Source organism: Harpia harpyja, chromosome 14 (assembly GCF_026419915.1).
Source record: "Harpia harpyja isolate bHarHar1 chromosome 14, bHarHar1 primary haplotype, whole genome shotgun sequence".
In the NCBI taxonomy this organism is placed as follows: Eukaryota; Metazoa; Chordata; class Aves; order Accipitriformes; family Accipitridae; genus Harpia; species Harpia harpyja.
In genome coordinates, this window is record NC_068953.1 from 11211239 (window position 1) to 11230536 (window position 19298).

Below are 19298 nucleotides of genomic sequence, written 5' to 3' on the forward strand. Positions count from 1 at the left end.
AGGCTTTGGTTCCCTCCAGCCAAGAGCTGGGTTTCAAGTCCTAAGAGCCAGAGCTGTGCCTGCCCATAGCCGTATGGGCACATGGAGCACCAGGTTCCCATGGCAGAAAGAAGTTGAGGTCCCCCTTGCAAACGGGCATGTGAATGTGTCAAACCTTCAGAATTTTCCCCCCAAATCTGATCTGCAACCACAGAAGACTTTAATAAAAAGAGCAGCTCCTGCCAGTAATGCCACTTTTGTTTCTACATTTGTTGCAACATCTTAGGATAAAAATAAATATATATAATTGTAGCTGGGCTTATAGAGAGCTGCTTTATGTAGGCACAGCTTCTTCGTTGGCCTCAGTCTTCCAGGCCAGTTATGGCACAGTCAGTGTGTTGTAAACGCCAGTGGAGTGGGTTAGCAGCTCTGCCCATAAAACCAGCTCAAAGTCTCTCACTGTTGCTATGCATTTAATTTCCCCATTCAGAGGCCGGTGAGAGCAAGGCGACCTGTGTATGGAAACTTTTAATTAAACTACTAATACAGAGTCGAGTCATTTCTGGTGGAGGTTTAAGTAGTCTGTGGGAGAAGTGCTGAGTTGTGGGAGAGGAAGGCAGCATTTGTCTCCAGCCCTGGAATTTGTCCATTCATCAAACAGTCATCCCAGGAGTTGAAGCTGATCCAATTGCGTGTCAACAACATTGGCCATGCCTCATTAGAAATCAGTTGTAAAAAGTTTTTTAAAAGAGCATTAATTCATCTTGTTTCTTTTTTTCCCCTTTGCTGTGGATTTTCATCACCCGTAGTGAGAATTTTAGGGGAAATTGTTTCTGAATGGCTATTTTCCAGGGCAGATAATTTCTTTTTTCTCTGCCTCTGGTAGAAATTCAGGCCAGTCTTTTTAAAAATGAGTATCTAAAGTCAGGCTTCCAAACCCACAGCTTGATTTGCAAGTTGAGCAACAAAAGGACATCAAAGCAGCTCAGCTAGGCCGAATATCACACACTTCCTGAGGTGCATCACCATGAACTCTGAAGTCCCCTGTTTTTATAGCTCCAGCCCAGCCTTGACGATGCAATAAACCATCGATAAATGGCTCCATCTAGTTTTCCTGAATTTTCTTCGTGTCACTGACTCTACTGCAGAGAGAGCACGTTAGGTTACCACTGAGAGATGGTGCTGTTTTACTTTATCTTCTGTATGCAGGTATAAATGGATGCACCAACCATAAGGCACTACAGGACAAGTTTGCAGGGCAGTCGTTCATATACCTTCTCATCTCTGTGCAAATGACTATTATGGGCTTGACGCTAGTGTCTTTTCCCCACTGAAGCTCTACTGACCTCAGCAAAACACTAGATCAGACCCACCCCAAATTCACTGGCATTTGGTACCCCTATTAGTTGCTCATATTCACCCAAGGGGAAATGAATCCTCCTTGTACACGAGGAGGTCAGAGAACCACATACTCCCCTTGCCACGTCGAGGGGCTGCGAGTGCCTGGAGGTGCCAGCTAGCGGCAGTTGTCTTTCCCAGCACTTCCTGAGGCTTCTGAATTTATATTTCTTCCATATTGGGATGAAATGGAAGCTTTCCTAATGCCTTGTATGGAAGTGGAAGCTGTCCTTGTCCCAGCCCACTCTAGAGTGGGGAGAGCAGGGACCAGTCCTTCTCTGCTGTACAGCAGGGAAGTTCTCCAGCCAGCAGACTGGACCCCTTGTCTATCTCCCCATAGAAACAACACCATAAAGAAACTTCTTTCACAAACACATGGAAGAAACCAAATGTCACCAACAACACACTGTCTCGGTCCTGGCTCTGGGCTGTAGGCATTTACCCAGCGACATGCCATCTCAGACTGTGAGCACTGTCGAGGCACTTCCCTACAGCTGGGAGGTACTGAACCATTATTTACCATTCTTTGTTCCTGTTTATATTCAAAAACCTGATGGCATTATTTTTTTAAATGAATAGTTGCTGCTACCTAAAGAAAATATTTAAGTTTCTATAGCAAGTGTATGCTCCTAACACACCCAGCCCATCTGGTCACCCACCCACATGTTTGAACCCATTTTTACTCAGCTAAGAAACAACCTTCTGTTCCTTCTGGAACAGGTGTTAATATTCTCCAGCTCTGGCTTGCAGCTTATCTTCTCGCAGCAAAGAGGAGTTCAGCAACTGTCAGTTTGCTACCGGGATTTCTGAGCAAGCCACGGGACACCTTGGCCTAATTGAAGGTCATCGCACTGAAAGGCAATTTGATTAGGAAGAGACAAAGTAATTCAGCAGCGTGGGGAGTGGATCCAAAAGAGAAATCTAAAACTTAAGCAACTGAAGCCTTCCTGGCATTTCTGAAATTCACAAAGCAGAAACGAAGGGCCAGATCTGCCGCGAGAGCCGGGGCTGGCAGAGGTGGCACGGAGGCAGCTCTTGATGTGCCATACCTGTGCGTAGGCAGGAGGGCTCTGCCAGTCTCTCTGTGACCCAGGACAACTCACCTAAGGAGGATTAACAAAAGCAATGCTGTGAACTAGGCTCTGCGTGGGAGCTCAGCCATTAGAGGTGATTTTGAACTCCCCCGCAAATCTCTTCTTGCTTTACTTCCCTTGGTATAATGGGAAAAAGATATTTCCCTTTTGGCTCATCTGTAGAGTGCAAATGCTTTGGGACAGGGACCGTCTCTTGCTGTGCCTGTGCCATCCGTATCAGAACTGGGCCACCACTAAGTCCATAAGGACTGAACTAAATTACAGTCATGCTAATTAATACTAAATGACTGCAACTGTTACAATACTGTAATACAGGCGCAGGAGAATTAGATTTCAGACAAGATAGTTTGGGGAGTCTGGTGAACACAGTGTGCTAGGAAGGGCAATCTTTTCAAATGAAAGGGTGAGCAATGGTCCAGGAGAAAGTAGGACAGACGCAGAGCTACTGTCAGGCAGCCCAAACCCCTGCAAGGGGAAGGGGCTACACCGCTTTGTGCCAGTCTGCTCCCATCCTTAAGGATGTTTTTACATGGAAAGAGGAAAACCCGATGACCGAGGAGCAGCAAACAAGGCAGAAGGCGGGAAAGCCAGGAAGAGCACAAAGTTTTCTGGCAGGAAGCAGGAGCGGACGGAGAAACACACGCACGTCTTGCCGAGGAGGGGAGGCTTTCAGGGAGACGGCAAGGGCAGCCGAATGAGTGACTGCTCCCGGAGGCATCGGGAAGGCTTTTAGAAATATATCATGGGGACACAAAAGGCAAGAGAGAAAGTAGCTCCATCAATAAATAAGGAGGAAGATTAAATTAATGGTGACTCCGAAATGGCTGAGCTGCTGAACTCCCTTTTTAAAAATCAGTCGTTAACAAGAAAAATAAGGGAAAGAGGTACTGTACGGACAATTAATTAGGAGTTCACGTTGCGGAAGCCTGGTGAGCTGTGGCATGTCACGATCCTCCCTCCCATGCTCAGCCCCAGCTCAGAGAGCGGCCGTGTCACCAGGACCACCGCAGCCTGGCTCTGCTCTCGGCAGATGGCTCGGGTCATCTCTTTAATAGAGAAAAAGCCTGGGAGCCACTGAACAAACCACGAGAGCTGAGTGGCAGCTGGGGTAAGAGTCTCCAAACCAGAGCCCCAGGTGGTTAAGTCAAGAAGTGTTATCTGCTCCATGCCCTCCTGGAGCCGGTAGCAGACACCTGTGCCGATGGAGAGGTTGTGCATGTCACGCACGGACACCCGTGTGTCACACAACATCCACAGCAGTGCCTGGCGGGAGAAGGGAGGATGGACCGCTGGCCACAGAGCCTGGCTTCGGCAAGGATGGGTGCCCAGATCAGTGGCATGATGTGCCACAAAGAGACGCCGTAAATGAACATATTTACACCCGTGGACTTTGCAGAGTAGAAAACATAAATAGAGGTGTCCTTTGAGGCTGTTGCATAGGTAAACAAGCAGTTACTATTACACTTATTTAATATCATACAAAACTCTGCATACCTGTGTGACTAGCTTTTACTCATAATACCTAGAACAGAAAAACAATTACAAATGTGTGTAAAGGACAGAGGTGAAGAAATTAAATGAAAGCTGTGTTTAAATTCCTTACAGGACAAATCAGAAAGGTTTCTCCTCCCTACCCAGCTGATTTGTTGTCCTGACCTGATGTACTTTTTTGAGCATGCTCTGTGCCCATGTTTGTACACGACAGTGATGCTGTGTTTGCACCCTCCAGCAGAGACGCACCCTGCGGAGGGTTTTCCTCTGAGACCCTCCTTCGTGGAGGGGTACGTTTGCTCTTACACTTTGTTTCTCCTTGAAGTCCTTCAGAGGCCCACCTGGGTCTCCTCTTTCTCCCTGAAAAGGCAACTGTTCCCTCATTATCGAGGCGATGGGCTGGCCTGCCTTTAATTGGAATAGGATTCGTTTCTGGGAGATGCAGATGTTTCAGACTAATGTCATCTCCTGAGTTGGCCTGGCTAATTAACAACTCCTTGTCTCAACAAACCCCATCTCTCCAGGGCTCATGGGCACGTTTGCGCATGAAGCATTTCTTACGCTGGCCCTTGTACTCTGCATCCATCTCTACACTAACACACATAGTTGACACGAGTGTCTTAATGAGATAAATTATTACTTATTACTGGTTCATTACTGGCAGCCCAGCATAATGGTGATTAACCTTTTGGAGGTTTCAGGAGGCTTGTGGGGGTGAGATGTTCTGCCACAGCACCACAGCCAGGGTGGTGGGCTTCCTCCTGCCACCGCTGCCACCGGTTGCCTGCCTGACCCATGCAAGGTGCAGGGTCAGACCCTCGCTGGGGTCTCCTCTCCCACATCCCCTCCTTCAGGCTCCCCATCTCTGTGACACGTGTTCCTCCTCTGACCGATGCAAACAGCCCCTGGAGTCAACCCCACTAACGATGGAGAAAATCTGTCCTCTCAGCTCAGGCTCCTATGTTTGGTGCCTGAAGTTAATTAGTGTGAATACTCCTTTCTTCGTGTCCTTGCTCCCCATCTGTAAAGTGGTGATAACAGCGCTTCCCTCATTCCTTGGTTTTATCTGCTTGATTTTACTTATCTATGGCCTGGGCTGCATCTTATGCTGTATTTATATAGCACCTAGGGCCATGTGATCTTGATCTTGGCTAGCATACATAGTGAGCTTAATTCAAGTAATATGTAGTCAGTATAAAAAAAGCCCTGGCCAAAATCAGAACATTCCCTCCCAGATACAGCCCATAGACACAAACTTGGATTTGCAGTGCATTTCATGAGTATTAAATTGTATTTTAAAACACTGTCAGGAAATAGAGTGAAATAAGTTGAGAGGGTTTTTTTATTTAGGAAGGGAAAGTTTATGATAAAAAGCTGAATTTATAGTGTAGTTCTGAAAAGAACATTTATGAGAATTTTAAAAACTCAGAAAGCTTCCTTAATGCTGTAGTAATGAAGGTCCCCTAAGGGATTTAAACTATGTAGTAGCCAAATTCAGGTCAGATAAAGTTGCTGTTAATGATGCAACTCCTTCAAATTTCCCCATGTAACAAAAACAGGCTTAAACTTCACTCATTTTTGCAGAAGTAAGAAAGAATTGGTTTGAAAATACCAAAGACAAACTGCTTGGGCTGCATGGAAAATTACAAAGGTCTCCTGAAGGTGAATATATGGCCCAAAAGACCTGGCCTACCACCACATATAAATAAGTCATGTTGGCCTGTTTTGAAAACAAACAGTGCCTTGACAAACCAATGTAGGACTGGTTAATAAGTGGTACTGGCCAGGCTGATTTTACTCAGTCTCCGTATTAGCTACAGACAAGTGGAAAATAGTTTTTCCTTTATAAAAACCTTCCTCTTTGTTGCTCCAGCTCTTACCTGGGTGATGGCACTCTGTGAAGTGTGGCCATCCCCTCCCTGTCTCTTTCTCAGAGGTCCAGAGAGGGCAACCCTGTGATTATTAGTTCTTAAACCCAGGGTAGTTATACATATGGGGAAATGGTCTAACGGACAGAGCACAGAGGTTTTTTCATGGTATTTTAGGTGAATCTGAGCTTCGTTTCTCTCTCTGCATGACAGGGCCGATGACACTTATCTTCCGAGACCTCTGAGAGGCATGTGCTATTTCAGAGGTTGTTTTTCTTATTACACAATCACCAATCTCTCCACACCACCCAGGTACAACAACATATTGTGGTCATACCCAAATTCAGTTCTGGTTTCAGCAGGTTTGTCTCATCCTAGCTTTAATGGACACTAAACTTGTTTGCATCCAAGCTCCATGTTTCTCCAAATACTTTGCAAACCTATCCAACAAGCCTCTGAATCTTTTTTTTCTTTCTTCTTTTTTCCTCTTACATTTAGAAGGTATAGAGGGTATTTCTGAGCTATCTTCAGTAGCTTCCTCTACTGCTGTGCAGTTCTCCTCCTCAACCCAAACACTGTGTTTTATGTTTCATGTAGCTTAGCACAGTGGCTGGAAACCATTACTATGAAAACTTTGTGATCCATCAAGCTGATGATGTAGGCTCCATCAACTCCCTCCTTCCAGATTGTGGATAGTGATTCACTTTGAGAAAATAGCTCTCAAGAAGCAACTTTTGCAGGCTCTTACTTTATTTCAGTAGCACACGGAACTACTGTCCCCTTGTTCAGATGGGTATTTGGTAAGAGCCCTTTCACAGAACAAGGACTGCACATCCCATATTGCTTGTCACGGCACAAAACACAGCTCTTTACACCTCAGAAGAGTCTTTAAATTATGGACTGATAGAACAGCCAGGGAAGAAACGTCAGCCTCTATCAGTGAATCAAAGCATTCAGCTGCATTCACTGTCTTACGTTTCTTTCCACTAGGTCGGGCCAAGCAAAGCCAATGCTAATCGGCTGAGAGAACTGCAAATGTTTTGAAATACTGTGGATTAGGGAAAGTCCATGATTTGGGCAGACATGAATTATTGTGTGTAGATATAAATAAATATTGTTCCCAGCTCAGCCTCTGGCTCATGTCCAACATGCCACAAATTCATCAAAAAATGAATGGGTTAGTGTGTTAACAAGTGCCTGACAGACTATGAAAACTGCCCAGGGGGTGCACACGCTTTACTTGACCAGCTACCCTTGTTTGCCAGAATTAACCCTTAGAATATGGTAGTACTGAGCGGAGCCAGCCCACGGAAAATAAGGCTGAATTTGATGTGTACTCAGGCTTGTCGCTTCGGCAGTGTACAGGAGATGGAAGGTGGGTGTGAGCTACATAGAGCTTTTTTCAATATGTATGTGATAGCTGCCAGAGTGAAATAAAGAGCCCTAGGTGGAAGAGAGCTCTCACCCCGATCAGAACAGCCTACCTTGTTATCTGCAGAGCAGCAAGGACAGATCTGTGATAGCTAAAACTTGACTTTTAAAAACAGTGTTCTGAATTACTGAGGATCTCAAAATGGCTTATCTGTAGGCTGCCTCTTTCATCTCTTGCTATTTTTAATAGCCCATTATGAATCATTTTGATATGTTCATAAATGTTATCCTTTCTGCAAGTTCTTTGCTATGGTTGTCAGCTGCTGAGGCTAACATGAACATGGTTAGTTGGTCTGGGATGTGAGAGCATCAAAAAATGACTGCTTGGCTGCATGATTTATAATAACTCTGACTGCCCTAAATGTCCATAAATAAGGAGAATATGTATTCTGCTTTTCTATAATCAAGACATCCTCAGTATCCTTTGTTTAAGTTGAGGAGGTTGCACTGGACCTGGTTTGTCTTTCGGGATGATGTACACCATGGGCTAAATGTTGCCCCCGTTGAAACCAATAGCACCGCAACACTCATTTTGGAGGGATGAGGACCCTCTGCAGCAGCCAGGAACCCAAACAGGCAGCCTTTGAATAACATAACTTGTCTGGCATATAAGCCTCCTTTCTGCACAGTCTGCCAACATCTTCCATGGAGGCTCAAAGCCAATGGTGAAGGTGTCCAGCATCACTCTGTTCCCTGGAGCAGGGCTGTTCAACCTGTACCCCTCCAGCCTTCCCCCATGTGTCATCCCGACCATGCGTTCTTCCTTTCCTGAGGGCCTGGTGGGAACAGTCTGCAGGCAGATGAATTGTCCTGACCCTGACAGCCTTCTCCTGGTATCACCTTGCTTAGAGCCTTGGACCTGCAGCCTGCAGGCCACAAACAGCTTGTGGAGTTTGCAGTCAACAGGACACATATGGTATTTCTCTAAAAAAGAGGCTTGCTGTGTCTTGGATGTATTTTGTGACGTAAGACCGACTGGAAACACAAGCAAGGCATTCATTTATTTTAGCCACCTAGCATCCCAGGCTGCAAGACGCTGGGGAAGGACATAGATTACTGCTAAAAGTGGTAGGATTGAGGGGTCTCTCCTGCACCTCCTGTTGCCAACTCTGGTGTGTTTCTCTTACGTGACTTTTTTTCCTCAGAAACTAAATTGATTAACACACAAATTAGAAAAATATAAAACATTCCTCCCTTCACAGTGAGGGGGAACACTGGAGTTTCTCACTCTTCTCCCACGAGGGACTCGTCTAGCTTAACACCCAGGAGAAGGAGGGAAACCAGACAGCCCTCCCATCTCCCAGCCAGGGCGGGCTGTGCTCGCTGGTGAGGTAGGTGTGAAGAAATTACTGCGAGGAAGTGCTGCTTCCCAGGGGATCCAGAGCTCAACCAGGCAGCAACTAACCAGCAAGGATGGGAAGGCGTAAGGGGAATAAGATGATGAGTGGTTACAACCTCAGTTATGTTCCACACCTGAAAAGCAAAGCCTCCCGCCACGCCGTGCCCCCGTACCATGCTTGGGCACAGGCTCGGCACTGACTCAGAAGGAAAAGTGCCAGCGTCTGAGTCACCAGCATCACTTCTTGTAGCGCTACGGGTTTTCCTTAGGTATCAATCCAAGTAATGACAAGACCAAATTTCACTTAACTGGTGCGATGTGAGAAGATGGCAGCCCCGGGTGGTAGGACTAGCTTAGCCGCCTGCCATGTACTGCAGCTCAAGGCATTAAGTGCATGGGCGACGTGGTGGGGATAAAGCCTGAGCAACCCTTGCCCACAGCACACCCTGTCTCACCAGTGCCACCGTCCTCTCCTTCGGTGAGCCGTTCAGTCTCACGCTGTTGAGAAGTTGCCAAGGGCTACATTATTTATACCAGGATCTCCTATCACTGCACTCATACTTTTTTGAGGTGAGGATGAGGTAGGCAGAGGAGCAGATATGAATCCTGCCAGTCAGACAGCATGGCCATCAGGCAGCTGGGCTTTCCGTAAGAGCAAGGTTGCTCCCACACCTACCAGGTCACAAAATAGAACAATGTCCTTTCAGCACGGAAAGTGGGTATTAAGGTTCTCCCTAATCTGACTTTGGGTGTTCCCAGAAGTGCTCAGAACTATAAAAAGAATAATTTATGAAATCCCTAGATCAATTATATAATAGCATCACCGCACATAATTGCAAAGCTCAGGAGTGTCGTTACCCTTGCAAGTCAGTCATTTGCACTTACGTGTTTGGTGCTGCTATGACAGCAGAAGGTGTTTTTTTGCTGAATCCAGAAATTCTGCTGCAGAACAACTGTCCAAACAACTGAGTGTTAAGGGGCTTGTGATGCTTCTTACATAAAAGCTTGAAATAGTACAGGGCAGGAGAAAGTAACACGGAACAGGAAATTTGCTGGAAAGCTGTTAAGGCTGTGAGACAAGTAACATGAGGTGCTGAGCAAGCTGTGCTGATGTTACAGGCACTAGAGCTATGGCTACCACAGGAGAGGACACGTCTTGCACAAACCCAAGTGTGAGCAAGCACAAGGTTGCCAGTGGGGCTTCAGTCACAGTTTTCACTGAGATGGTTGAGGAACTATCTTCCCTCACCTCAATGATGCAGCGGACAGTTAATTAGGGATGTGTGAGTGTTAGTAGTGGATCTGATTCAACTTCTGTTTAAGTCAATGAAAGCATTTATTGATTGATTTCAGTAAGAGCTGGTTCAGGGCTTAAGTTTCAAGATGAAGTGTATAGATGTGCAGAAATACAACTGGTTCTCTGAAGTTCAGCTGAATTATCTAAAAGACCAGAATCTGCAAAGGACATACAATTATAAAGAATAACCTGTAAATATCTGGGCATGGTTGTGCTGCTTTCTCACATGCTGGGTTGGGCAGTAATTCAGACAGTACAAATTGTCCCTTCCTGACCTGGGGCAGATGCCTTCAGGACCTACACTGGCGGGAAGGCTTAGAGCACTGGCAAAGGTGCCTTAGGACAACCATGGTCTTCCACTGCTGGGTAAGGAGGAGGAGCAGGCCACGCAGGCTCCAGTGGGTGTAGGGACAGGGTTCACAGACATTGTCAGGTTGCGGATCATTTCTCAAAACTGTGCTCCTCTTGTGGTGGCCATCTCCATTCCCAACACTCTAAGGCCACAACATCCCTGCACACCTGGTTGGGATGGCAACAAACGTGGAGAAAAACTGCATCCAAGAAGCTGTAGGGGATAGGGTCTGCACTGAGATACAGGGGACAAAATCTATTTGCTCCCTCTTCATTTCATTTTGGAGAAAGAGGAGGAAAAATACCCAGAAGCTATGAAGATTTGTGAGAGGTCTTCTATGAAAGAAACCATAAGAAACCATAAGTAAAGTGCAGAAGCTATGTCAGTGGAAGCAGAAGTGAAAGAGCAGTGTCGTGCTTGGACTTAGCAAGGGAGAAGCAGGGAGATGCCTGGTGAAGGTCAATGGGGGCTGGTGGAGCTACTCAGTCCAAAATCTACATTCAAGGAACGGAGGCAAAGGCATCCAAATGACGACAGTACGGAGTGAGAATTGCTTCCAGGAGCTCGAGCCCACAGCGACTGAATTAGGACTGTTTGGGCATCGTTTGAAATGAGGAGGAAGCAGAAGCTGTTTCCTGGAGCTTGGCACAGGGGGCTTCATCACGCTCAGTCAGCCCCCGCAGAGGGATGGCAGACAGGGACTGAGCAGATGGGTGCTGCCTTGCCTGTCATATCTCTCAGTGTGAGAACTGCTGGGGCTGAGCGCTGCCTACCTGGGCAAAAATGCCGCCGAGGGAGAAAAATGAGTCAGAACAGTAGTCCTGCCAACATGGGTGCTGCAGGGTGGGGTGTAAACCTAACCAAAGCAGGGAGGTGGATAGGGTGATGGGCTGATAGGGATAGCAAATCATGGCCTTAAGGTGAGCAAAGAAGAGTGATGGGGCAGAGGGAGGAGAGGCAAAAATAGCCATCCTATAGGTCTCATAGAACACACATATCACTCCCACTGAGAGCTGGTGGGGGGCAAAAGCAGAGAGATACTGGCTGTGGTGGGGCATACTGGGCTGTGGAGCTTGGAGAGTCTTGGTGCCTCAAGCCCCTCTGAGCAGTGTTGCCTGGGGAGCCCCTGCCGATGCTGGGGGAGGTCTCCCTCTCCTGAGAGGTAGGCAAAATGAGTTAATAGTGGGTTAGCAAAACACAGCTTTGCATCTGGTGCTGAGAAGCTGTGAGCATGAGCATTGGTGGGCTTCGTGCAACTAATGGCCATATCTGCGGAGAAGACACACTCTGCAGACTGCTGCCTGCCTTTTCTGGCTATCAGGCTGAAAAGCACTTCCACAAAACAGTTAATGTGTGTGTACCGAGCACTTCCTGAGCAGTTGCTGAGTATAAGAGATCAGTTATGCAAGCTGTTTCTTCAGTTTTAATCTGATTTCCTGCCTCTGCTCTTAATAAATCTTATTTTTATTAGATCTTTTGAGTCCTAGGCAGCTTGGGAATTTCACATAGATTTTCCAGGAAAAGAAAGACCTCTGAAAGGAGGTATGAAAAAAATAGAAAGAGACTCTGGAGATACTCAGGCAGCAATTCTCAGCTGAAAGAGCACAGGACACAGGTCCTTTTCTTCAGAATGTTGTTTTCAGGGCAAAGGGCTGCTGGAAATAGCTATTGTTGACTCTGGCTGAGAGCTTTAAGGGATAATAGGTATCACTACTTGTCAGAAACAGCAATGTCAGGGTGAGTTAAAAAGGGAAGGCTGATGTGATGGGGGATTGCAGTGGGTTATGTAGCTCCTTTGTGAATCTGGGTGGCTGGTTGCTGCTGCCTCAAGGCAGGTCTTGCCATTTATTAGGGGTGATTCCTCCCACGCTGCCCTCGGTAGGGTTCATCCCCAGTCATCTTGGTGTTTGCTTCCCATTGCTTACATGTTTGCACCAGATTTGACGTCAACTCCAGATCTGATCACAGCTGAATTTACACCAGACACTTGGCAATGCTCTACCTAAGGAAAGACTGGAAGTTTTTTCTTGAAGCAAGCTATTATAGCTTGTAGTCCATTGCAGGTGGTAAGCGAGCAACACAGGGCTTGCCAAAAAATGGCATACCACGGGGTCAGCACAAGGCCACCTTTGACAGCTGGGAAGAGGCAGCAGTTTCTAGCTTCTGCTGATTTCCTATGGTATATTTGAACTCTACTTTGGGAAAGAAATCAGTCTGGCACACCACTTCAGAAAAGCTACTGAGCCCTGAGCTACCAGGACTCCTACTTCACTTGGTCTTGGAAGCTTTAACTACTCCAAAACACTGGAATCGGGATGATGGGAACGAATTGGGGGTTTTGATGTGTTTTGTTTTGTTTGTTTGTTTTTTAACCTGCTACTTTCCACTTGGGAATTATTTGCCGAGGGCAAGTCTTTAATAGCATGGAATTGGCATGTTTCAGGCTCTCAGTTGGTACCAGTACATTTTGCTCCTGGTTGTGGGGTTTCTTTAAGACCAAAATACATCTATGCTTCAACCTTGCATTGATACAAAGCTTGTGCATCACAAATGCTGATTTGTAGAAAATCACAGAAACCCCCAAACCCATGCCATTACAAGTGACTCAAGGAACTACTTAACTGGTCATCAGGATCACCGGGAGTTTCTCAGCCACTGAAGCTGGGACAAGCCTTGACTCAAGGAGATCTCACCAGGGATGTAACTGTAGTGTTGAGCAGAGACCTTTTTCTCAGTCTAGATGCCTTAAGCAGTCAATCAACTTTCTATCATTACAGTCTGGCTTGGCCTTTAATACTTTCTTAGTTCTTCTTATCTGTTATTTCTGTGTTTCTGATATGTCCTAGTGTCCTTCACTTTGGACATCATTTCTTCTGTTACATACTGGGCCCCCAAAAAGCAAATACAGTTGGGCTTCAGCTGACTGGGGTAGAATTGCACAAAGCTCCAGCTTCCCCCATAGTGTATTACTAAACTACACAACAGTCACAGCTCTGAAATGATCTGTAAAGGTTACCACAATAACAGCAGGATGCCATCTTATTTATTTTGCACTTGGCTTTTAGAGTTCCCTATCTGAAAGTACATCAAGTCTCTGTGGAGCTCTAACATCAATGCCACATTCTATGAAGCAAGGAAAATATAATATTTTTACAGTCGGTCTTTAAATCATTTTCTGACAACAAATCAATCTTACAAGAAGCCTTGTTGGTGTTACGAGTAAAAGAAGGAGAGATTTTGAGATTAAAGTATAATAATAGTTTGCTGTCTCCACAAATTTGCCCTTTCGTGTATCAAACTATGGCATTCTGCTGCTGAGATCTAATTAAGCCCCACCAATCAGATTTATGATAGTGCTAATAGGAAAAAGGATCGTATAATGCTGTTAATATGTGCTCTATAATTAACATTAATGGGAGTCTCATGGTTAAATGCCCCTTGCATCACCCTGAAAATGGACCTGTAGGTGCAGTGTTTACTTTATAACTGCGGGGAAGTAGCAATAGATACTGAGCAACTGCCCATCTTAGCAATTAGCAAAAAGTTAGAGATGCTTCAGGAATCACTCTGCCCCACAACACTGCTTGACCTTGGAGCCCCATGACAGGAGATGAGTCTTCTCCTGCAACCCTCCACGTGATCCTGTGACATTGGTACCTGGGCTTTCATGAACTAGATTGCGGGAGCTGAGCGGGGAAGGTGCTGAGAGCTCCCTGGAAGGGCCGTAACCCCTTTGCTGTAATCCCTTGCCCAGATGCTCTCTGGAGCCTTCAGTATTTTGTGGAGCCAGCTTCTGCAGAATCAGCACTTTGCAGACCTGAACCTTCAGTAACGAGATCCAAAGCCTGTGGAGCCATTTTAAGCTGACATACAACTCTGACGTTTGGATACTTGTGTCCACTAAAAATTCTAAGATTTTTTTTTTTCTTTCTAGGAGTAGCTTTAGTGGTTAAACCCAATCGGGTACGTGACATTCTGTGTGCCCTAAATCATCATTATTGTTTCACAAGGAGGTTTGCTCTGATTGAGGCCAGTGGATAACATTCTCCTTAATTAGAAAAGTAGTGTTTTACCCCCTCTCTCCAGGGGTGCAATTTATTGCCCAAGTGAAAGGCAATGAAAATCATTAAACCTTAAATCTCAGCCCTGACACAGAACACTCGGCTACCTCAACCTTTTCCTCTCTGACCTAAACTGCCCTAAAACCAACCAACCATTCCAGCCCTCTATGTAACCATTGTGTGTGTTTGCTACATGATGTTTATTTTATTTTTGCAGGTGTAAATTTGAGGCCTAATCTGTGGAAGTTACAAGAACTAGAGACGCAAACAGGAACTGTGAAGTGATATATGCTCAGTGATGAGAACTCGGAGTAAAACAGGATATTAACTGTAAGAAATGTGAAGTCCTAATTTCTCCCCAGCTCCCCAAATAGGAGGAGAGTGGAAATAAATGCTTCGAAGTAGGATATTCTTGGTGAATTAGAGTGAGTGTTTTCATTTTATCTTCCTAATAATGATTTAAGATGACTTTTGCATGAATTTAAGCACTATAAAGAAATGAAAGCCTGGGAGGAAGATGGTTCTGAGGAAGATTTCCATGTTAAAATATTGAGAATGATTTTCAAAAGCATTTAAGTGACTTATAGCCTACATCTCCTGAACTTAAACTCTTAAGAGAAAACATTTTAAGGATGCCTGGGGGTACAATTACGCTTTACAGCTAGAGCAGTCCTAACCATTCCCTTCCCTTTCTGTTCAGACTCCAGACCAAGGCCCCTTCCTCTGTGCCTTGCACCAGCTTTTGCCGTATCAGACCTCGCGCAGGGTGAGTTCAAACAGTTAAACCAGCAAAATAAGCAATTTTTTTCCCTTCAGGTTAGCAATTTGAGTCAGCTTAGCAAAGGAACCAGCCACCCTCATAACTTGTACGAGGGGAGGATGAGATGATGGCTGGGTCAGCTCTTCAACCTGACCTCCTGCAACGCCTAACTTCACCCAAGGGATATAGAAATCAAACTTTCATTTTCAAAAATTACTTTAGGAACTAAATACAGATTCTATTTAATTTTTTTACCAAGACTGGCTCTTTAAAGCTTAGGTCCTTTTGGGAATGAGACTCCATGTCCTCAAAAATTAATTTTTTTTTATTAGACCTCTCGGTTGTTTTACAAGTATTATGCGATCTCCCCACGAGTTCCACGGCACCCTCTCTGTCACGGACACCACGTCAAGTCTGCAACTGTTAACTGAAAATGAGCCCAGGGATGCGGATGAGGGAATTGCAACCGGTGCCAGAAACAAGCAGCTGTGAGGATGCCCCAGGCAGGGCTCTGGGCCGCTTCTTCACGGGAAAGGTGTATGAAGTCTCCAGATCGGCCCCAACTCCCACCTGAATGCCTTAATCTGCTATCATCATACCCCACAACCTGAAACCCACCGAGCGGTTCTCCCCCTCGGGAGCTGTTTATCGGTTTACAGGTGACGCTCGGCGGGAAGCTTCGCAGGACCAACGCTCAACCACATCCCCCGCCGGATCGCCTCTCCACGCACAATCCAGCCGCCCGGGGCCGTGAAGAGCTTCTCCCCCGCGTTGCAAAACCACGGCGAGCAGGAGGCGGCGGGCTCGGCCCCTGCAGGGCACCCGCTCCGCCGGCCCGGGAACGGCGGGGCCACAGGCGCCTCCCCGCAGCCTGCCTGGGCCCGATCCCCCCGGGCTGCGGCCTGTGCATACGGGACAGCCCGGGCCCGGGCCCGGCTTCCCCTCCCGGCGGAACGGAACGGAACGGGCTGGGCCGCTCCCGCCTCACCCGGTGACACGCATCCCCGCCCCGCACCCCCGCCGGAAGTGCCGACCCGGAAGGCGTTTAGAGGTCATGCCGGGCAAGATGGCGGCGCCCAGGCGGTGAGGGGAGAGGGCGGTGGGAGCAGCGCTGCGGCTATGAGCGCCGCCCGCCGCTGCAGCCCGCCCCGGGCGCTGGCAGGTACCGCCGCCCGCGGGGCAGCGAGGCCCCGACGGGGTCTGGGGGTGGAGGGGGACCGCGTCCGGCGCTGTGCGAAGCCGGCGGGGTGGGGCGGGCAGGGCCGGGCTGACCCCGGGGCTGTGGGTAGTCCCTGGCACCGCTCTGTATAGCGACGTACAGAGCCTCTCTGTATTCCCCTGTGTAGGGATGTAGGTGTCGTGTCACACAGGGGTGTCCTCTTGGTGTGTTTGACTTGGTGCTGCCCCGTGGCAGCTGCTTCCTTCCAGCGCTGCTTGTGCCTTTTTGCCAAGATAATTTTGTCGATAGCATGTAGAGATAGTAATGGAACAATAAACTAAAAATGCATCTCTGGGGAGCTGAGAGATTTGGAAGAAAACCCCCCAACCGTTTGGGCAAGCCTACGCTTTCAGTTCTCTCGCCTGGAGCCTGCAAACAGGTTTCTCCCCACCTGAGCAGCCCTGGTTCCTATTTTTTGGGATGTCTTGTGTCACAGCTGACAATAGACACTGTACTCCGAATTAGAAGCAAACTCAGTGGCAGAGAAGGAACTGGAATCTAATGTTCTCCCTTTTTTTTTTTTTTTTTTTTTAAATAGGATTATTTGTCTGGCATCTGAAGAACACTGGAATACGGCAGATACCATGCCAGTTTGTGCATCTATGCCATGTAGCCAATAACAGATTGATTACATTTCAGTACTTTAACTTTCTGAAACGAATGGTAAGTCAGGGAGTGTATTTATTGCATGTTTCTCATTCTTTAATTCATTTTGTCCCATGTGATGAGTCAAATTGGAGATTAGTTGATAAAAATAGTATTTTTCTTATCAGCCAAGCTCAGGCAATTCCAAGTGTCTCTGTTCCTGCACTGCACCAGGGTTAAGCGCTTGGCATCTAAGACATCTGAGGTTGGAGGAAACCTGATGTAGCAAGGACAACGCTTTGTGCTGCAGTGTGTCCTCTACTTGACAGGGGGCTTTCTGTGCCTTTGAAGAAGGACATGAAATGATTTCTAAAGTTATTTATATATAAAAATGCTAATAAGAAAGTCAGATCTTGGCTAGCAGTCATACAAGTGGTAGATGGAGCTTGCTTGTGGAGGTAGTGTGTTCTGACTGAAGAGTTGATCAGTTAATTTGAATCAAAACTCCTGAGCTCGTTAACTTCATGGGTTACATTCTATAGTGTGCTGTTAGTTTTAGGTATTAAGAGAGCTGTAATTATAATTCAAACCCTTGAAATTGTATCTTCTTCTCTGAATGGTTGTATCACATGTGAATGGATGGTAGTAAAAGACATTTTTTGCTCTTCCCCAAGTTGTGTACTGTTCATTGTACTTTGGAGCTGTATCTATGAAATATGGATAAGACTAAGTCTTGCAGCTAATGACTGCTTTGACCTCAAGGAGCATGTACATCTGTTGGTATTTTTTGAGCTTCAGTCCTGTATGAAGCAAGAGATGGGGGTCTCTTCCATGCTTCTGGGGATCACCAGCACTTCTCAAATTCTTTTTTTTTTGCTATTGATTTGATCTGTGTTCACATCACTCATTCAGAGTTTCATATCCCTCTTCTTCATTATAATTATTAATGTGTACTTTTAATCACATTTAGTTGAAAGCTCAGCCTTTTTATGCCTATATAGAATATTTTGGGAAAGAAAATAGAAAGACTAGAGAAACTAAATGCTCTTTTTCTTATTCTGTATTTTATTCTGTAAGAGTTCTAAAAGAGGGGAAACAACTGTCTCCTAACTTTCTGTTCAATATATGTTCATTTGAACTCCTGTTGAAAATTGCTGTCTAGTTAATTAGTATAAAGTTTGGCATAAATAGTAGTAGCCTAACGTGGGAGATGATTTTATATCATAGGAGGTAGATTGTATTTTCTGGCATTTTTCTAATTTTTTTCATATCTTAAAGGTGCAAAAAGTTTAGTGCTTATATTTGGAGACTGGAGTTCTTATGGGCATGTGTGTGCCTCTGTTTAAAGGTGAATTGATCAGTTGTAAATCAAACTATATCATCTAGTGGTTTCGAATATGAATAGAGTTTGCTGTTGAAACTGTGGAGGAGGAAGTAGTTTTATCCAGAAGCAATTCTTCAAGCTGAAGTAAACATTGATGCAGTTGTGTGTTGAAAAGCTGGTTTTTTTTAATACCTTGTCCAACTTCAGAAACTTTTTTTGGATGTGAAATAAGTGTTTGAAATTCAGCCTTAATCAGTCATGTCATCAAAGGAAGCAATGCTCCTAACAATAAGAATAATACAGCAATAATATTGATGTTGTTAATAACCTGAAATGGACAGAAATATCTTCTTAACTATTTGTCTTAACATTTCTCATTCTGTTTAGTATGTAACGCAATACAACAAAGACCTCAGCCAACGAGCCAAACCTAAGTCAGATTCAGTTGCATCTCCTTTTTGTGACCTTCAGCGATTGGATCAAGAAAAAAAGGTTATACACAAGATTAGACCAATTTCACCTGTTCATCAACCTTTGTCTAAGACATCAAACAGAAATGAGTTGAGAGAAATGAAGTCAGCTGCAGAAACTGAAGACTCAGTCACTCGAGTAAGAGCAGAATCCAAAGAAGACAGACAATGGAAAGAAATGAAGCTACGACTGGATGATTTGCCAGGAATTTTGGCACGCTTGTCCAAAATTAAGCTTACAGGTACTACTGGTCATTTTTTTTACTTCCATGCATCCTGTTTGATATCGGAGTTCTTTAGCATGTTACTGGTGCTGTGTAGGTTTTTGTGCGATAATTCCCACCTTACTGACAGAAAGTACCTGGGTCAATTCCATTGAACGTGTGCAGGCAAAAAAATTGTTTTATGGAAGCATTTAATAGTTTTCCTATTAAATTTGTTTAAAAACAGTGAGGAGGAGCTTGTGTCGTACCGTCAGCTAGCTCTTGGGAATCATAAGCAAGCAAGCGTTAGTACAAAAAAATAATGTAAAACTGGGTTAGGAAGTGAATTTACAAGCATTGTATTAAGTATTTAAAGTCATCTTGCTTAAGTTTACCAATGTTCTGTCTTTCTTACTTACCTTTCACT

At 45.5% G+C, this 19298-nt stretch overlaps 1 protein-coding gene across 1 annotated transcript in view; it reads left to right on the forward strand.

Annotated features, from left to right (window-relative positions):
* Positions 1-16081: 16081 nt before the first annotated feature.
* LOC128151080 (protoheme IX farnesyltransferase, mitochondrial) overlaps positions 16082-19298 on the forward strand; it is a 106286-nt gene continuing 103069 nt past the window's right edge. The window contains exons 1-3 of the mRNA XM_052808096.1: positions 16082-16232; positions 16828-16952; positions 18586-18910. Of these exons, the coding sequence (XP_052664056.1) occupies positions 16190-16232; positions 16828-16952; positions 18586-18910 (493 nt within the window). The 5' untranslated portion in view covers positions 16082-16189. The remainder of the gene's footprint in view (positions 16233-16827; positions 16953-18585; positions 18911-19298) is intronic.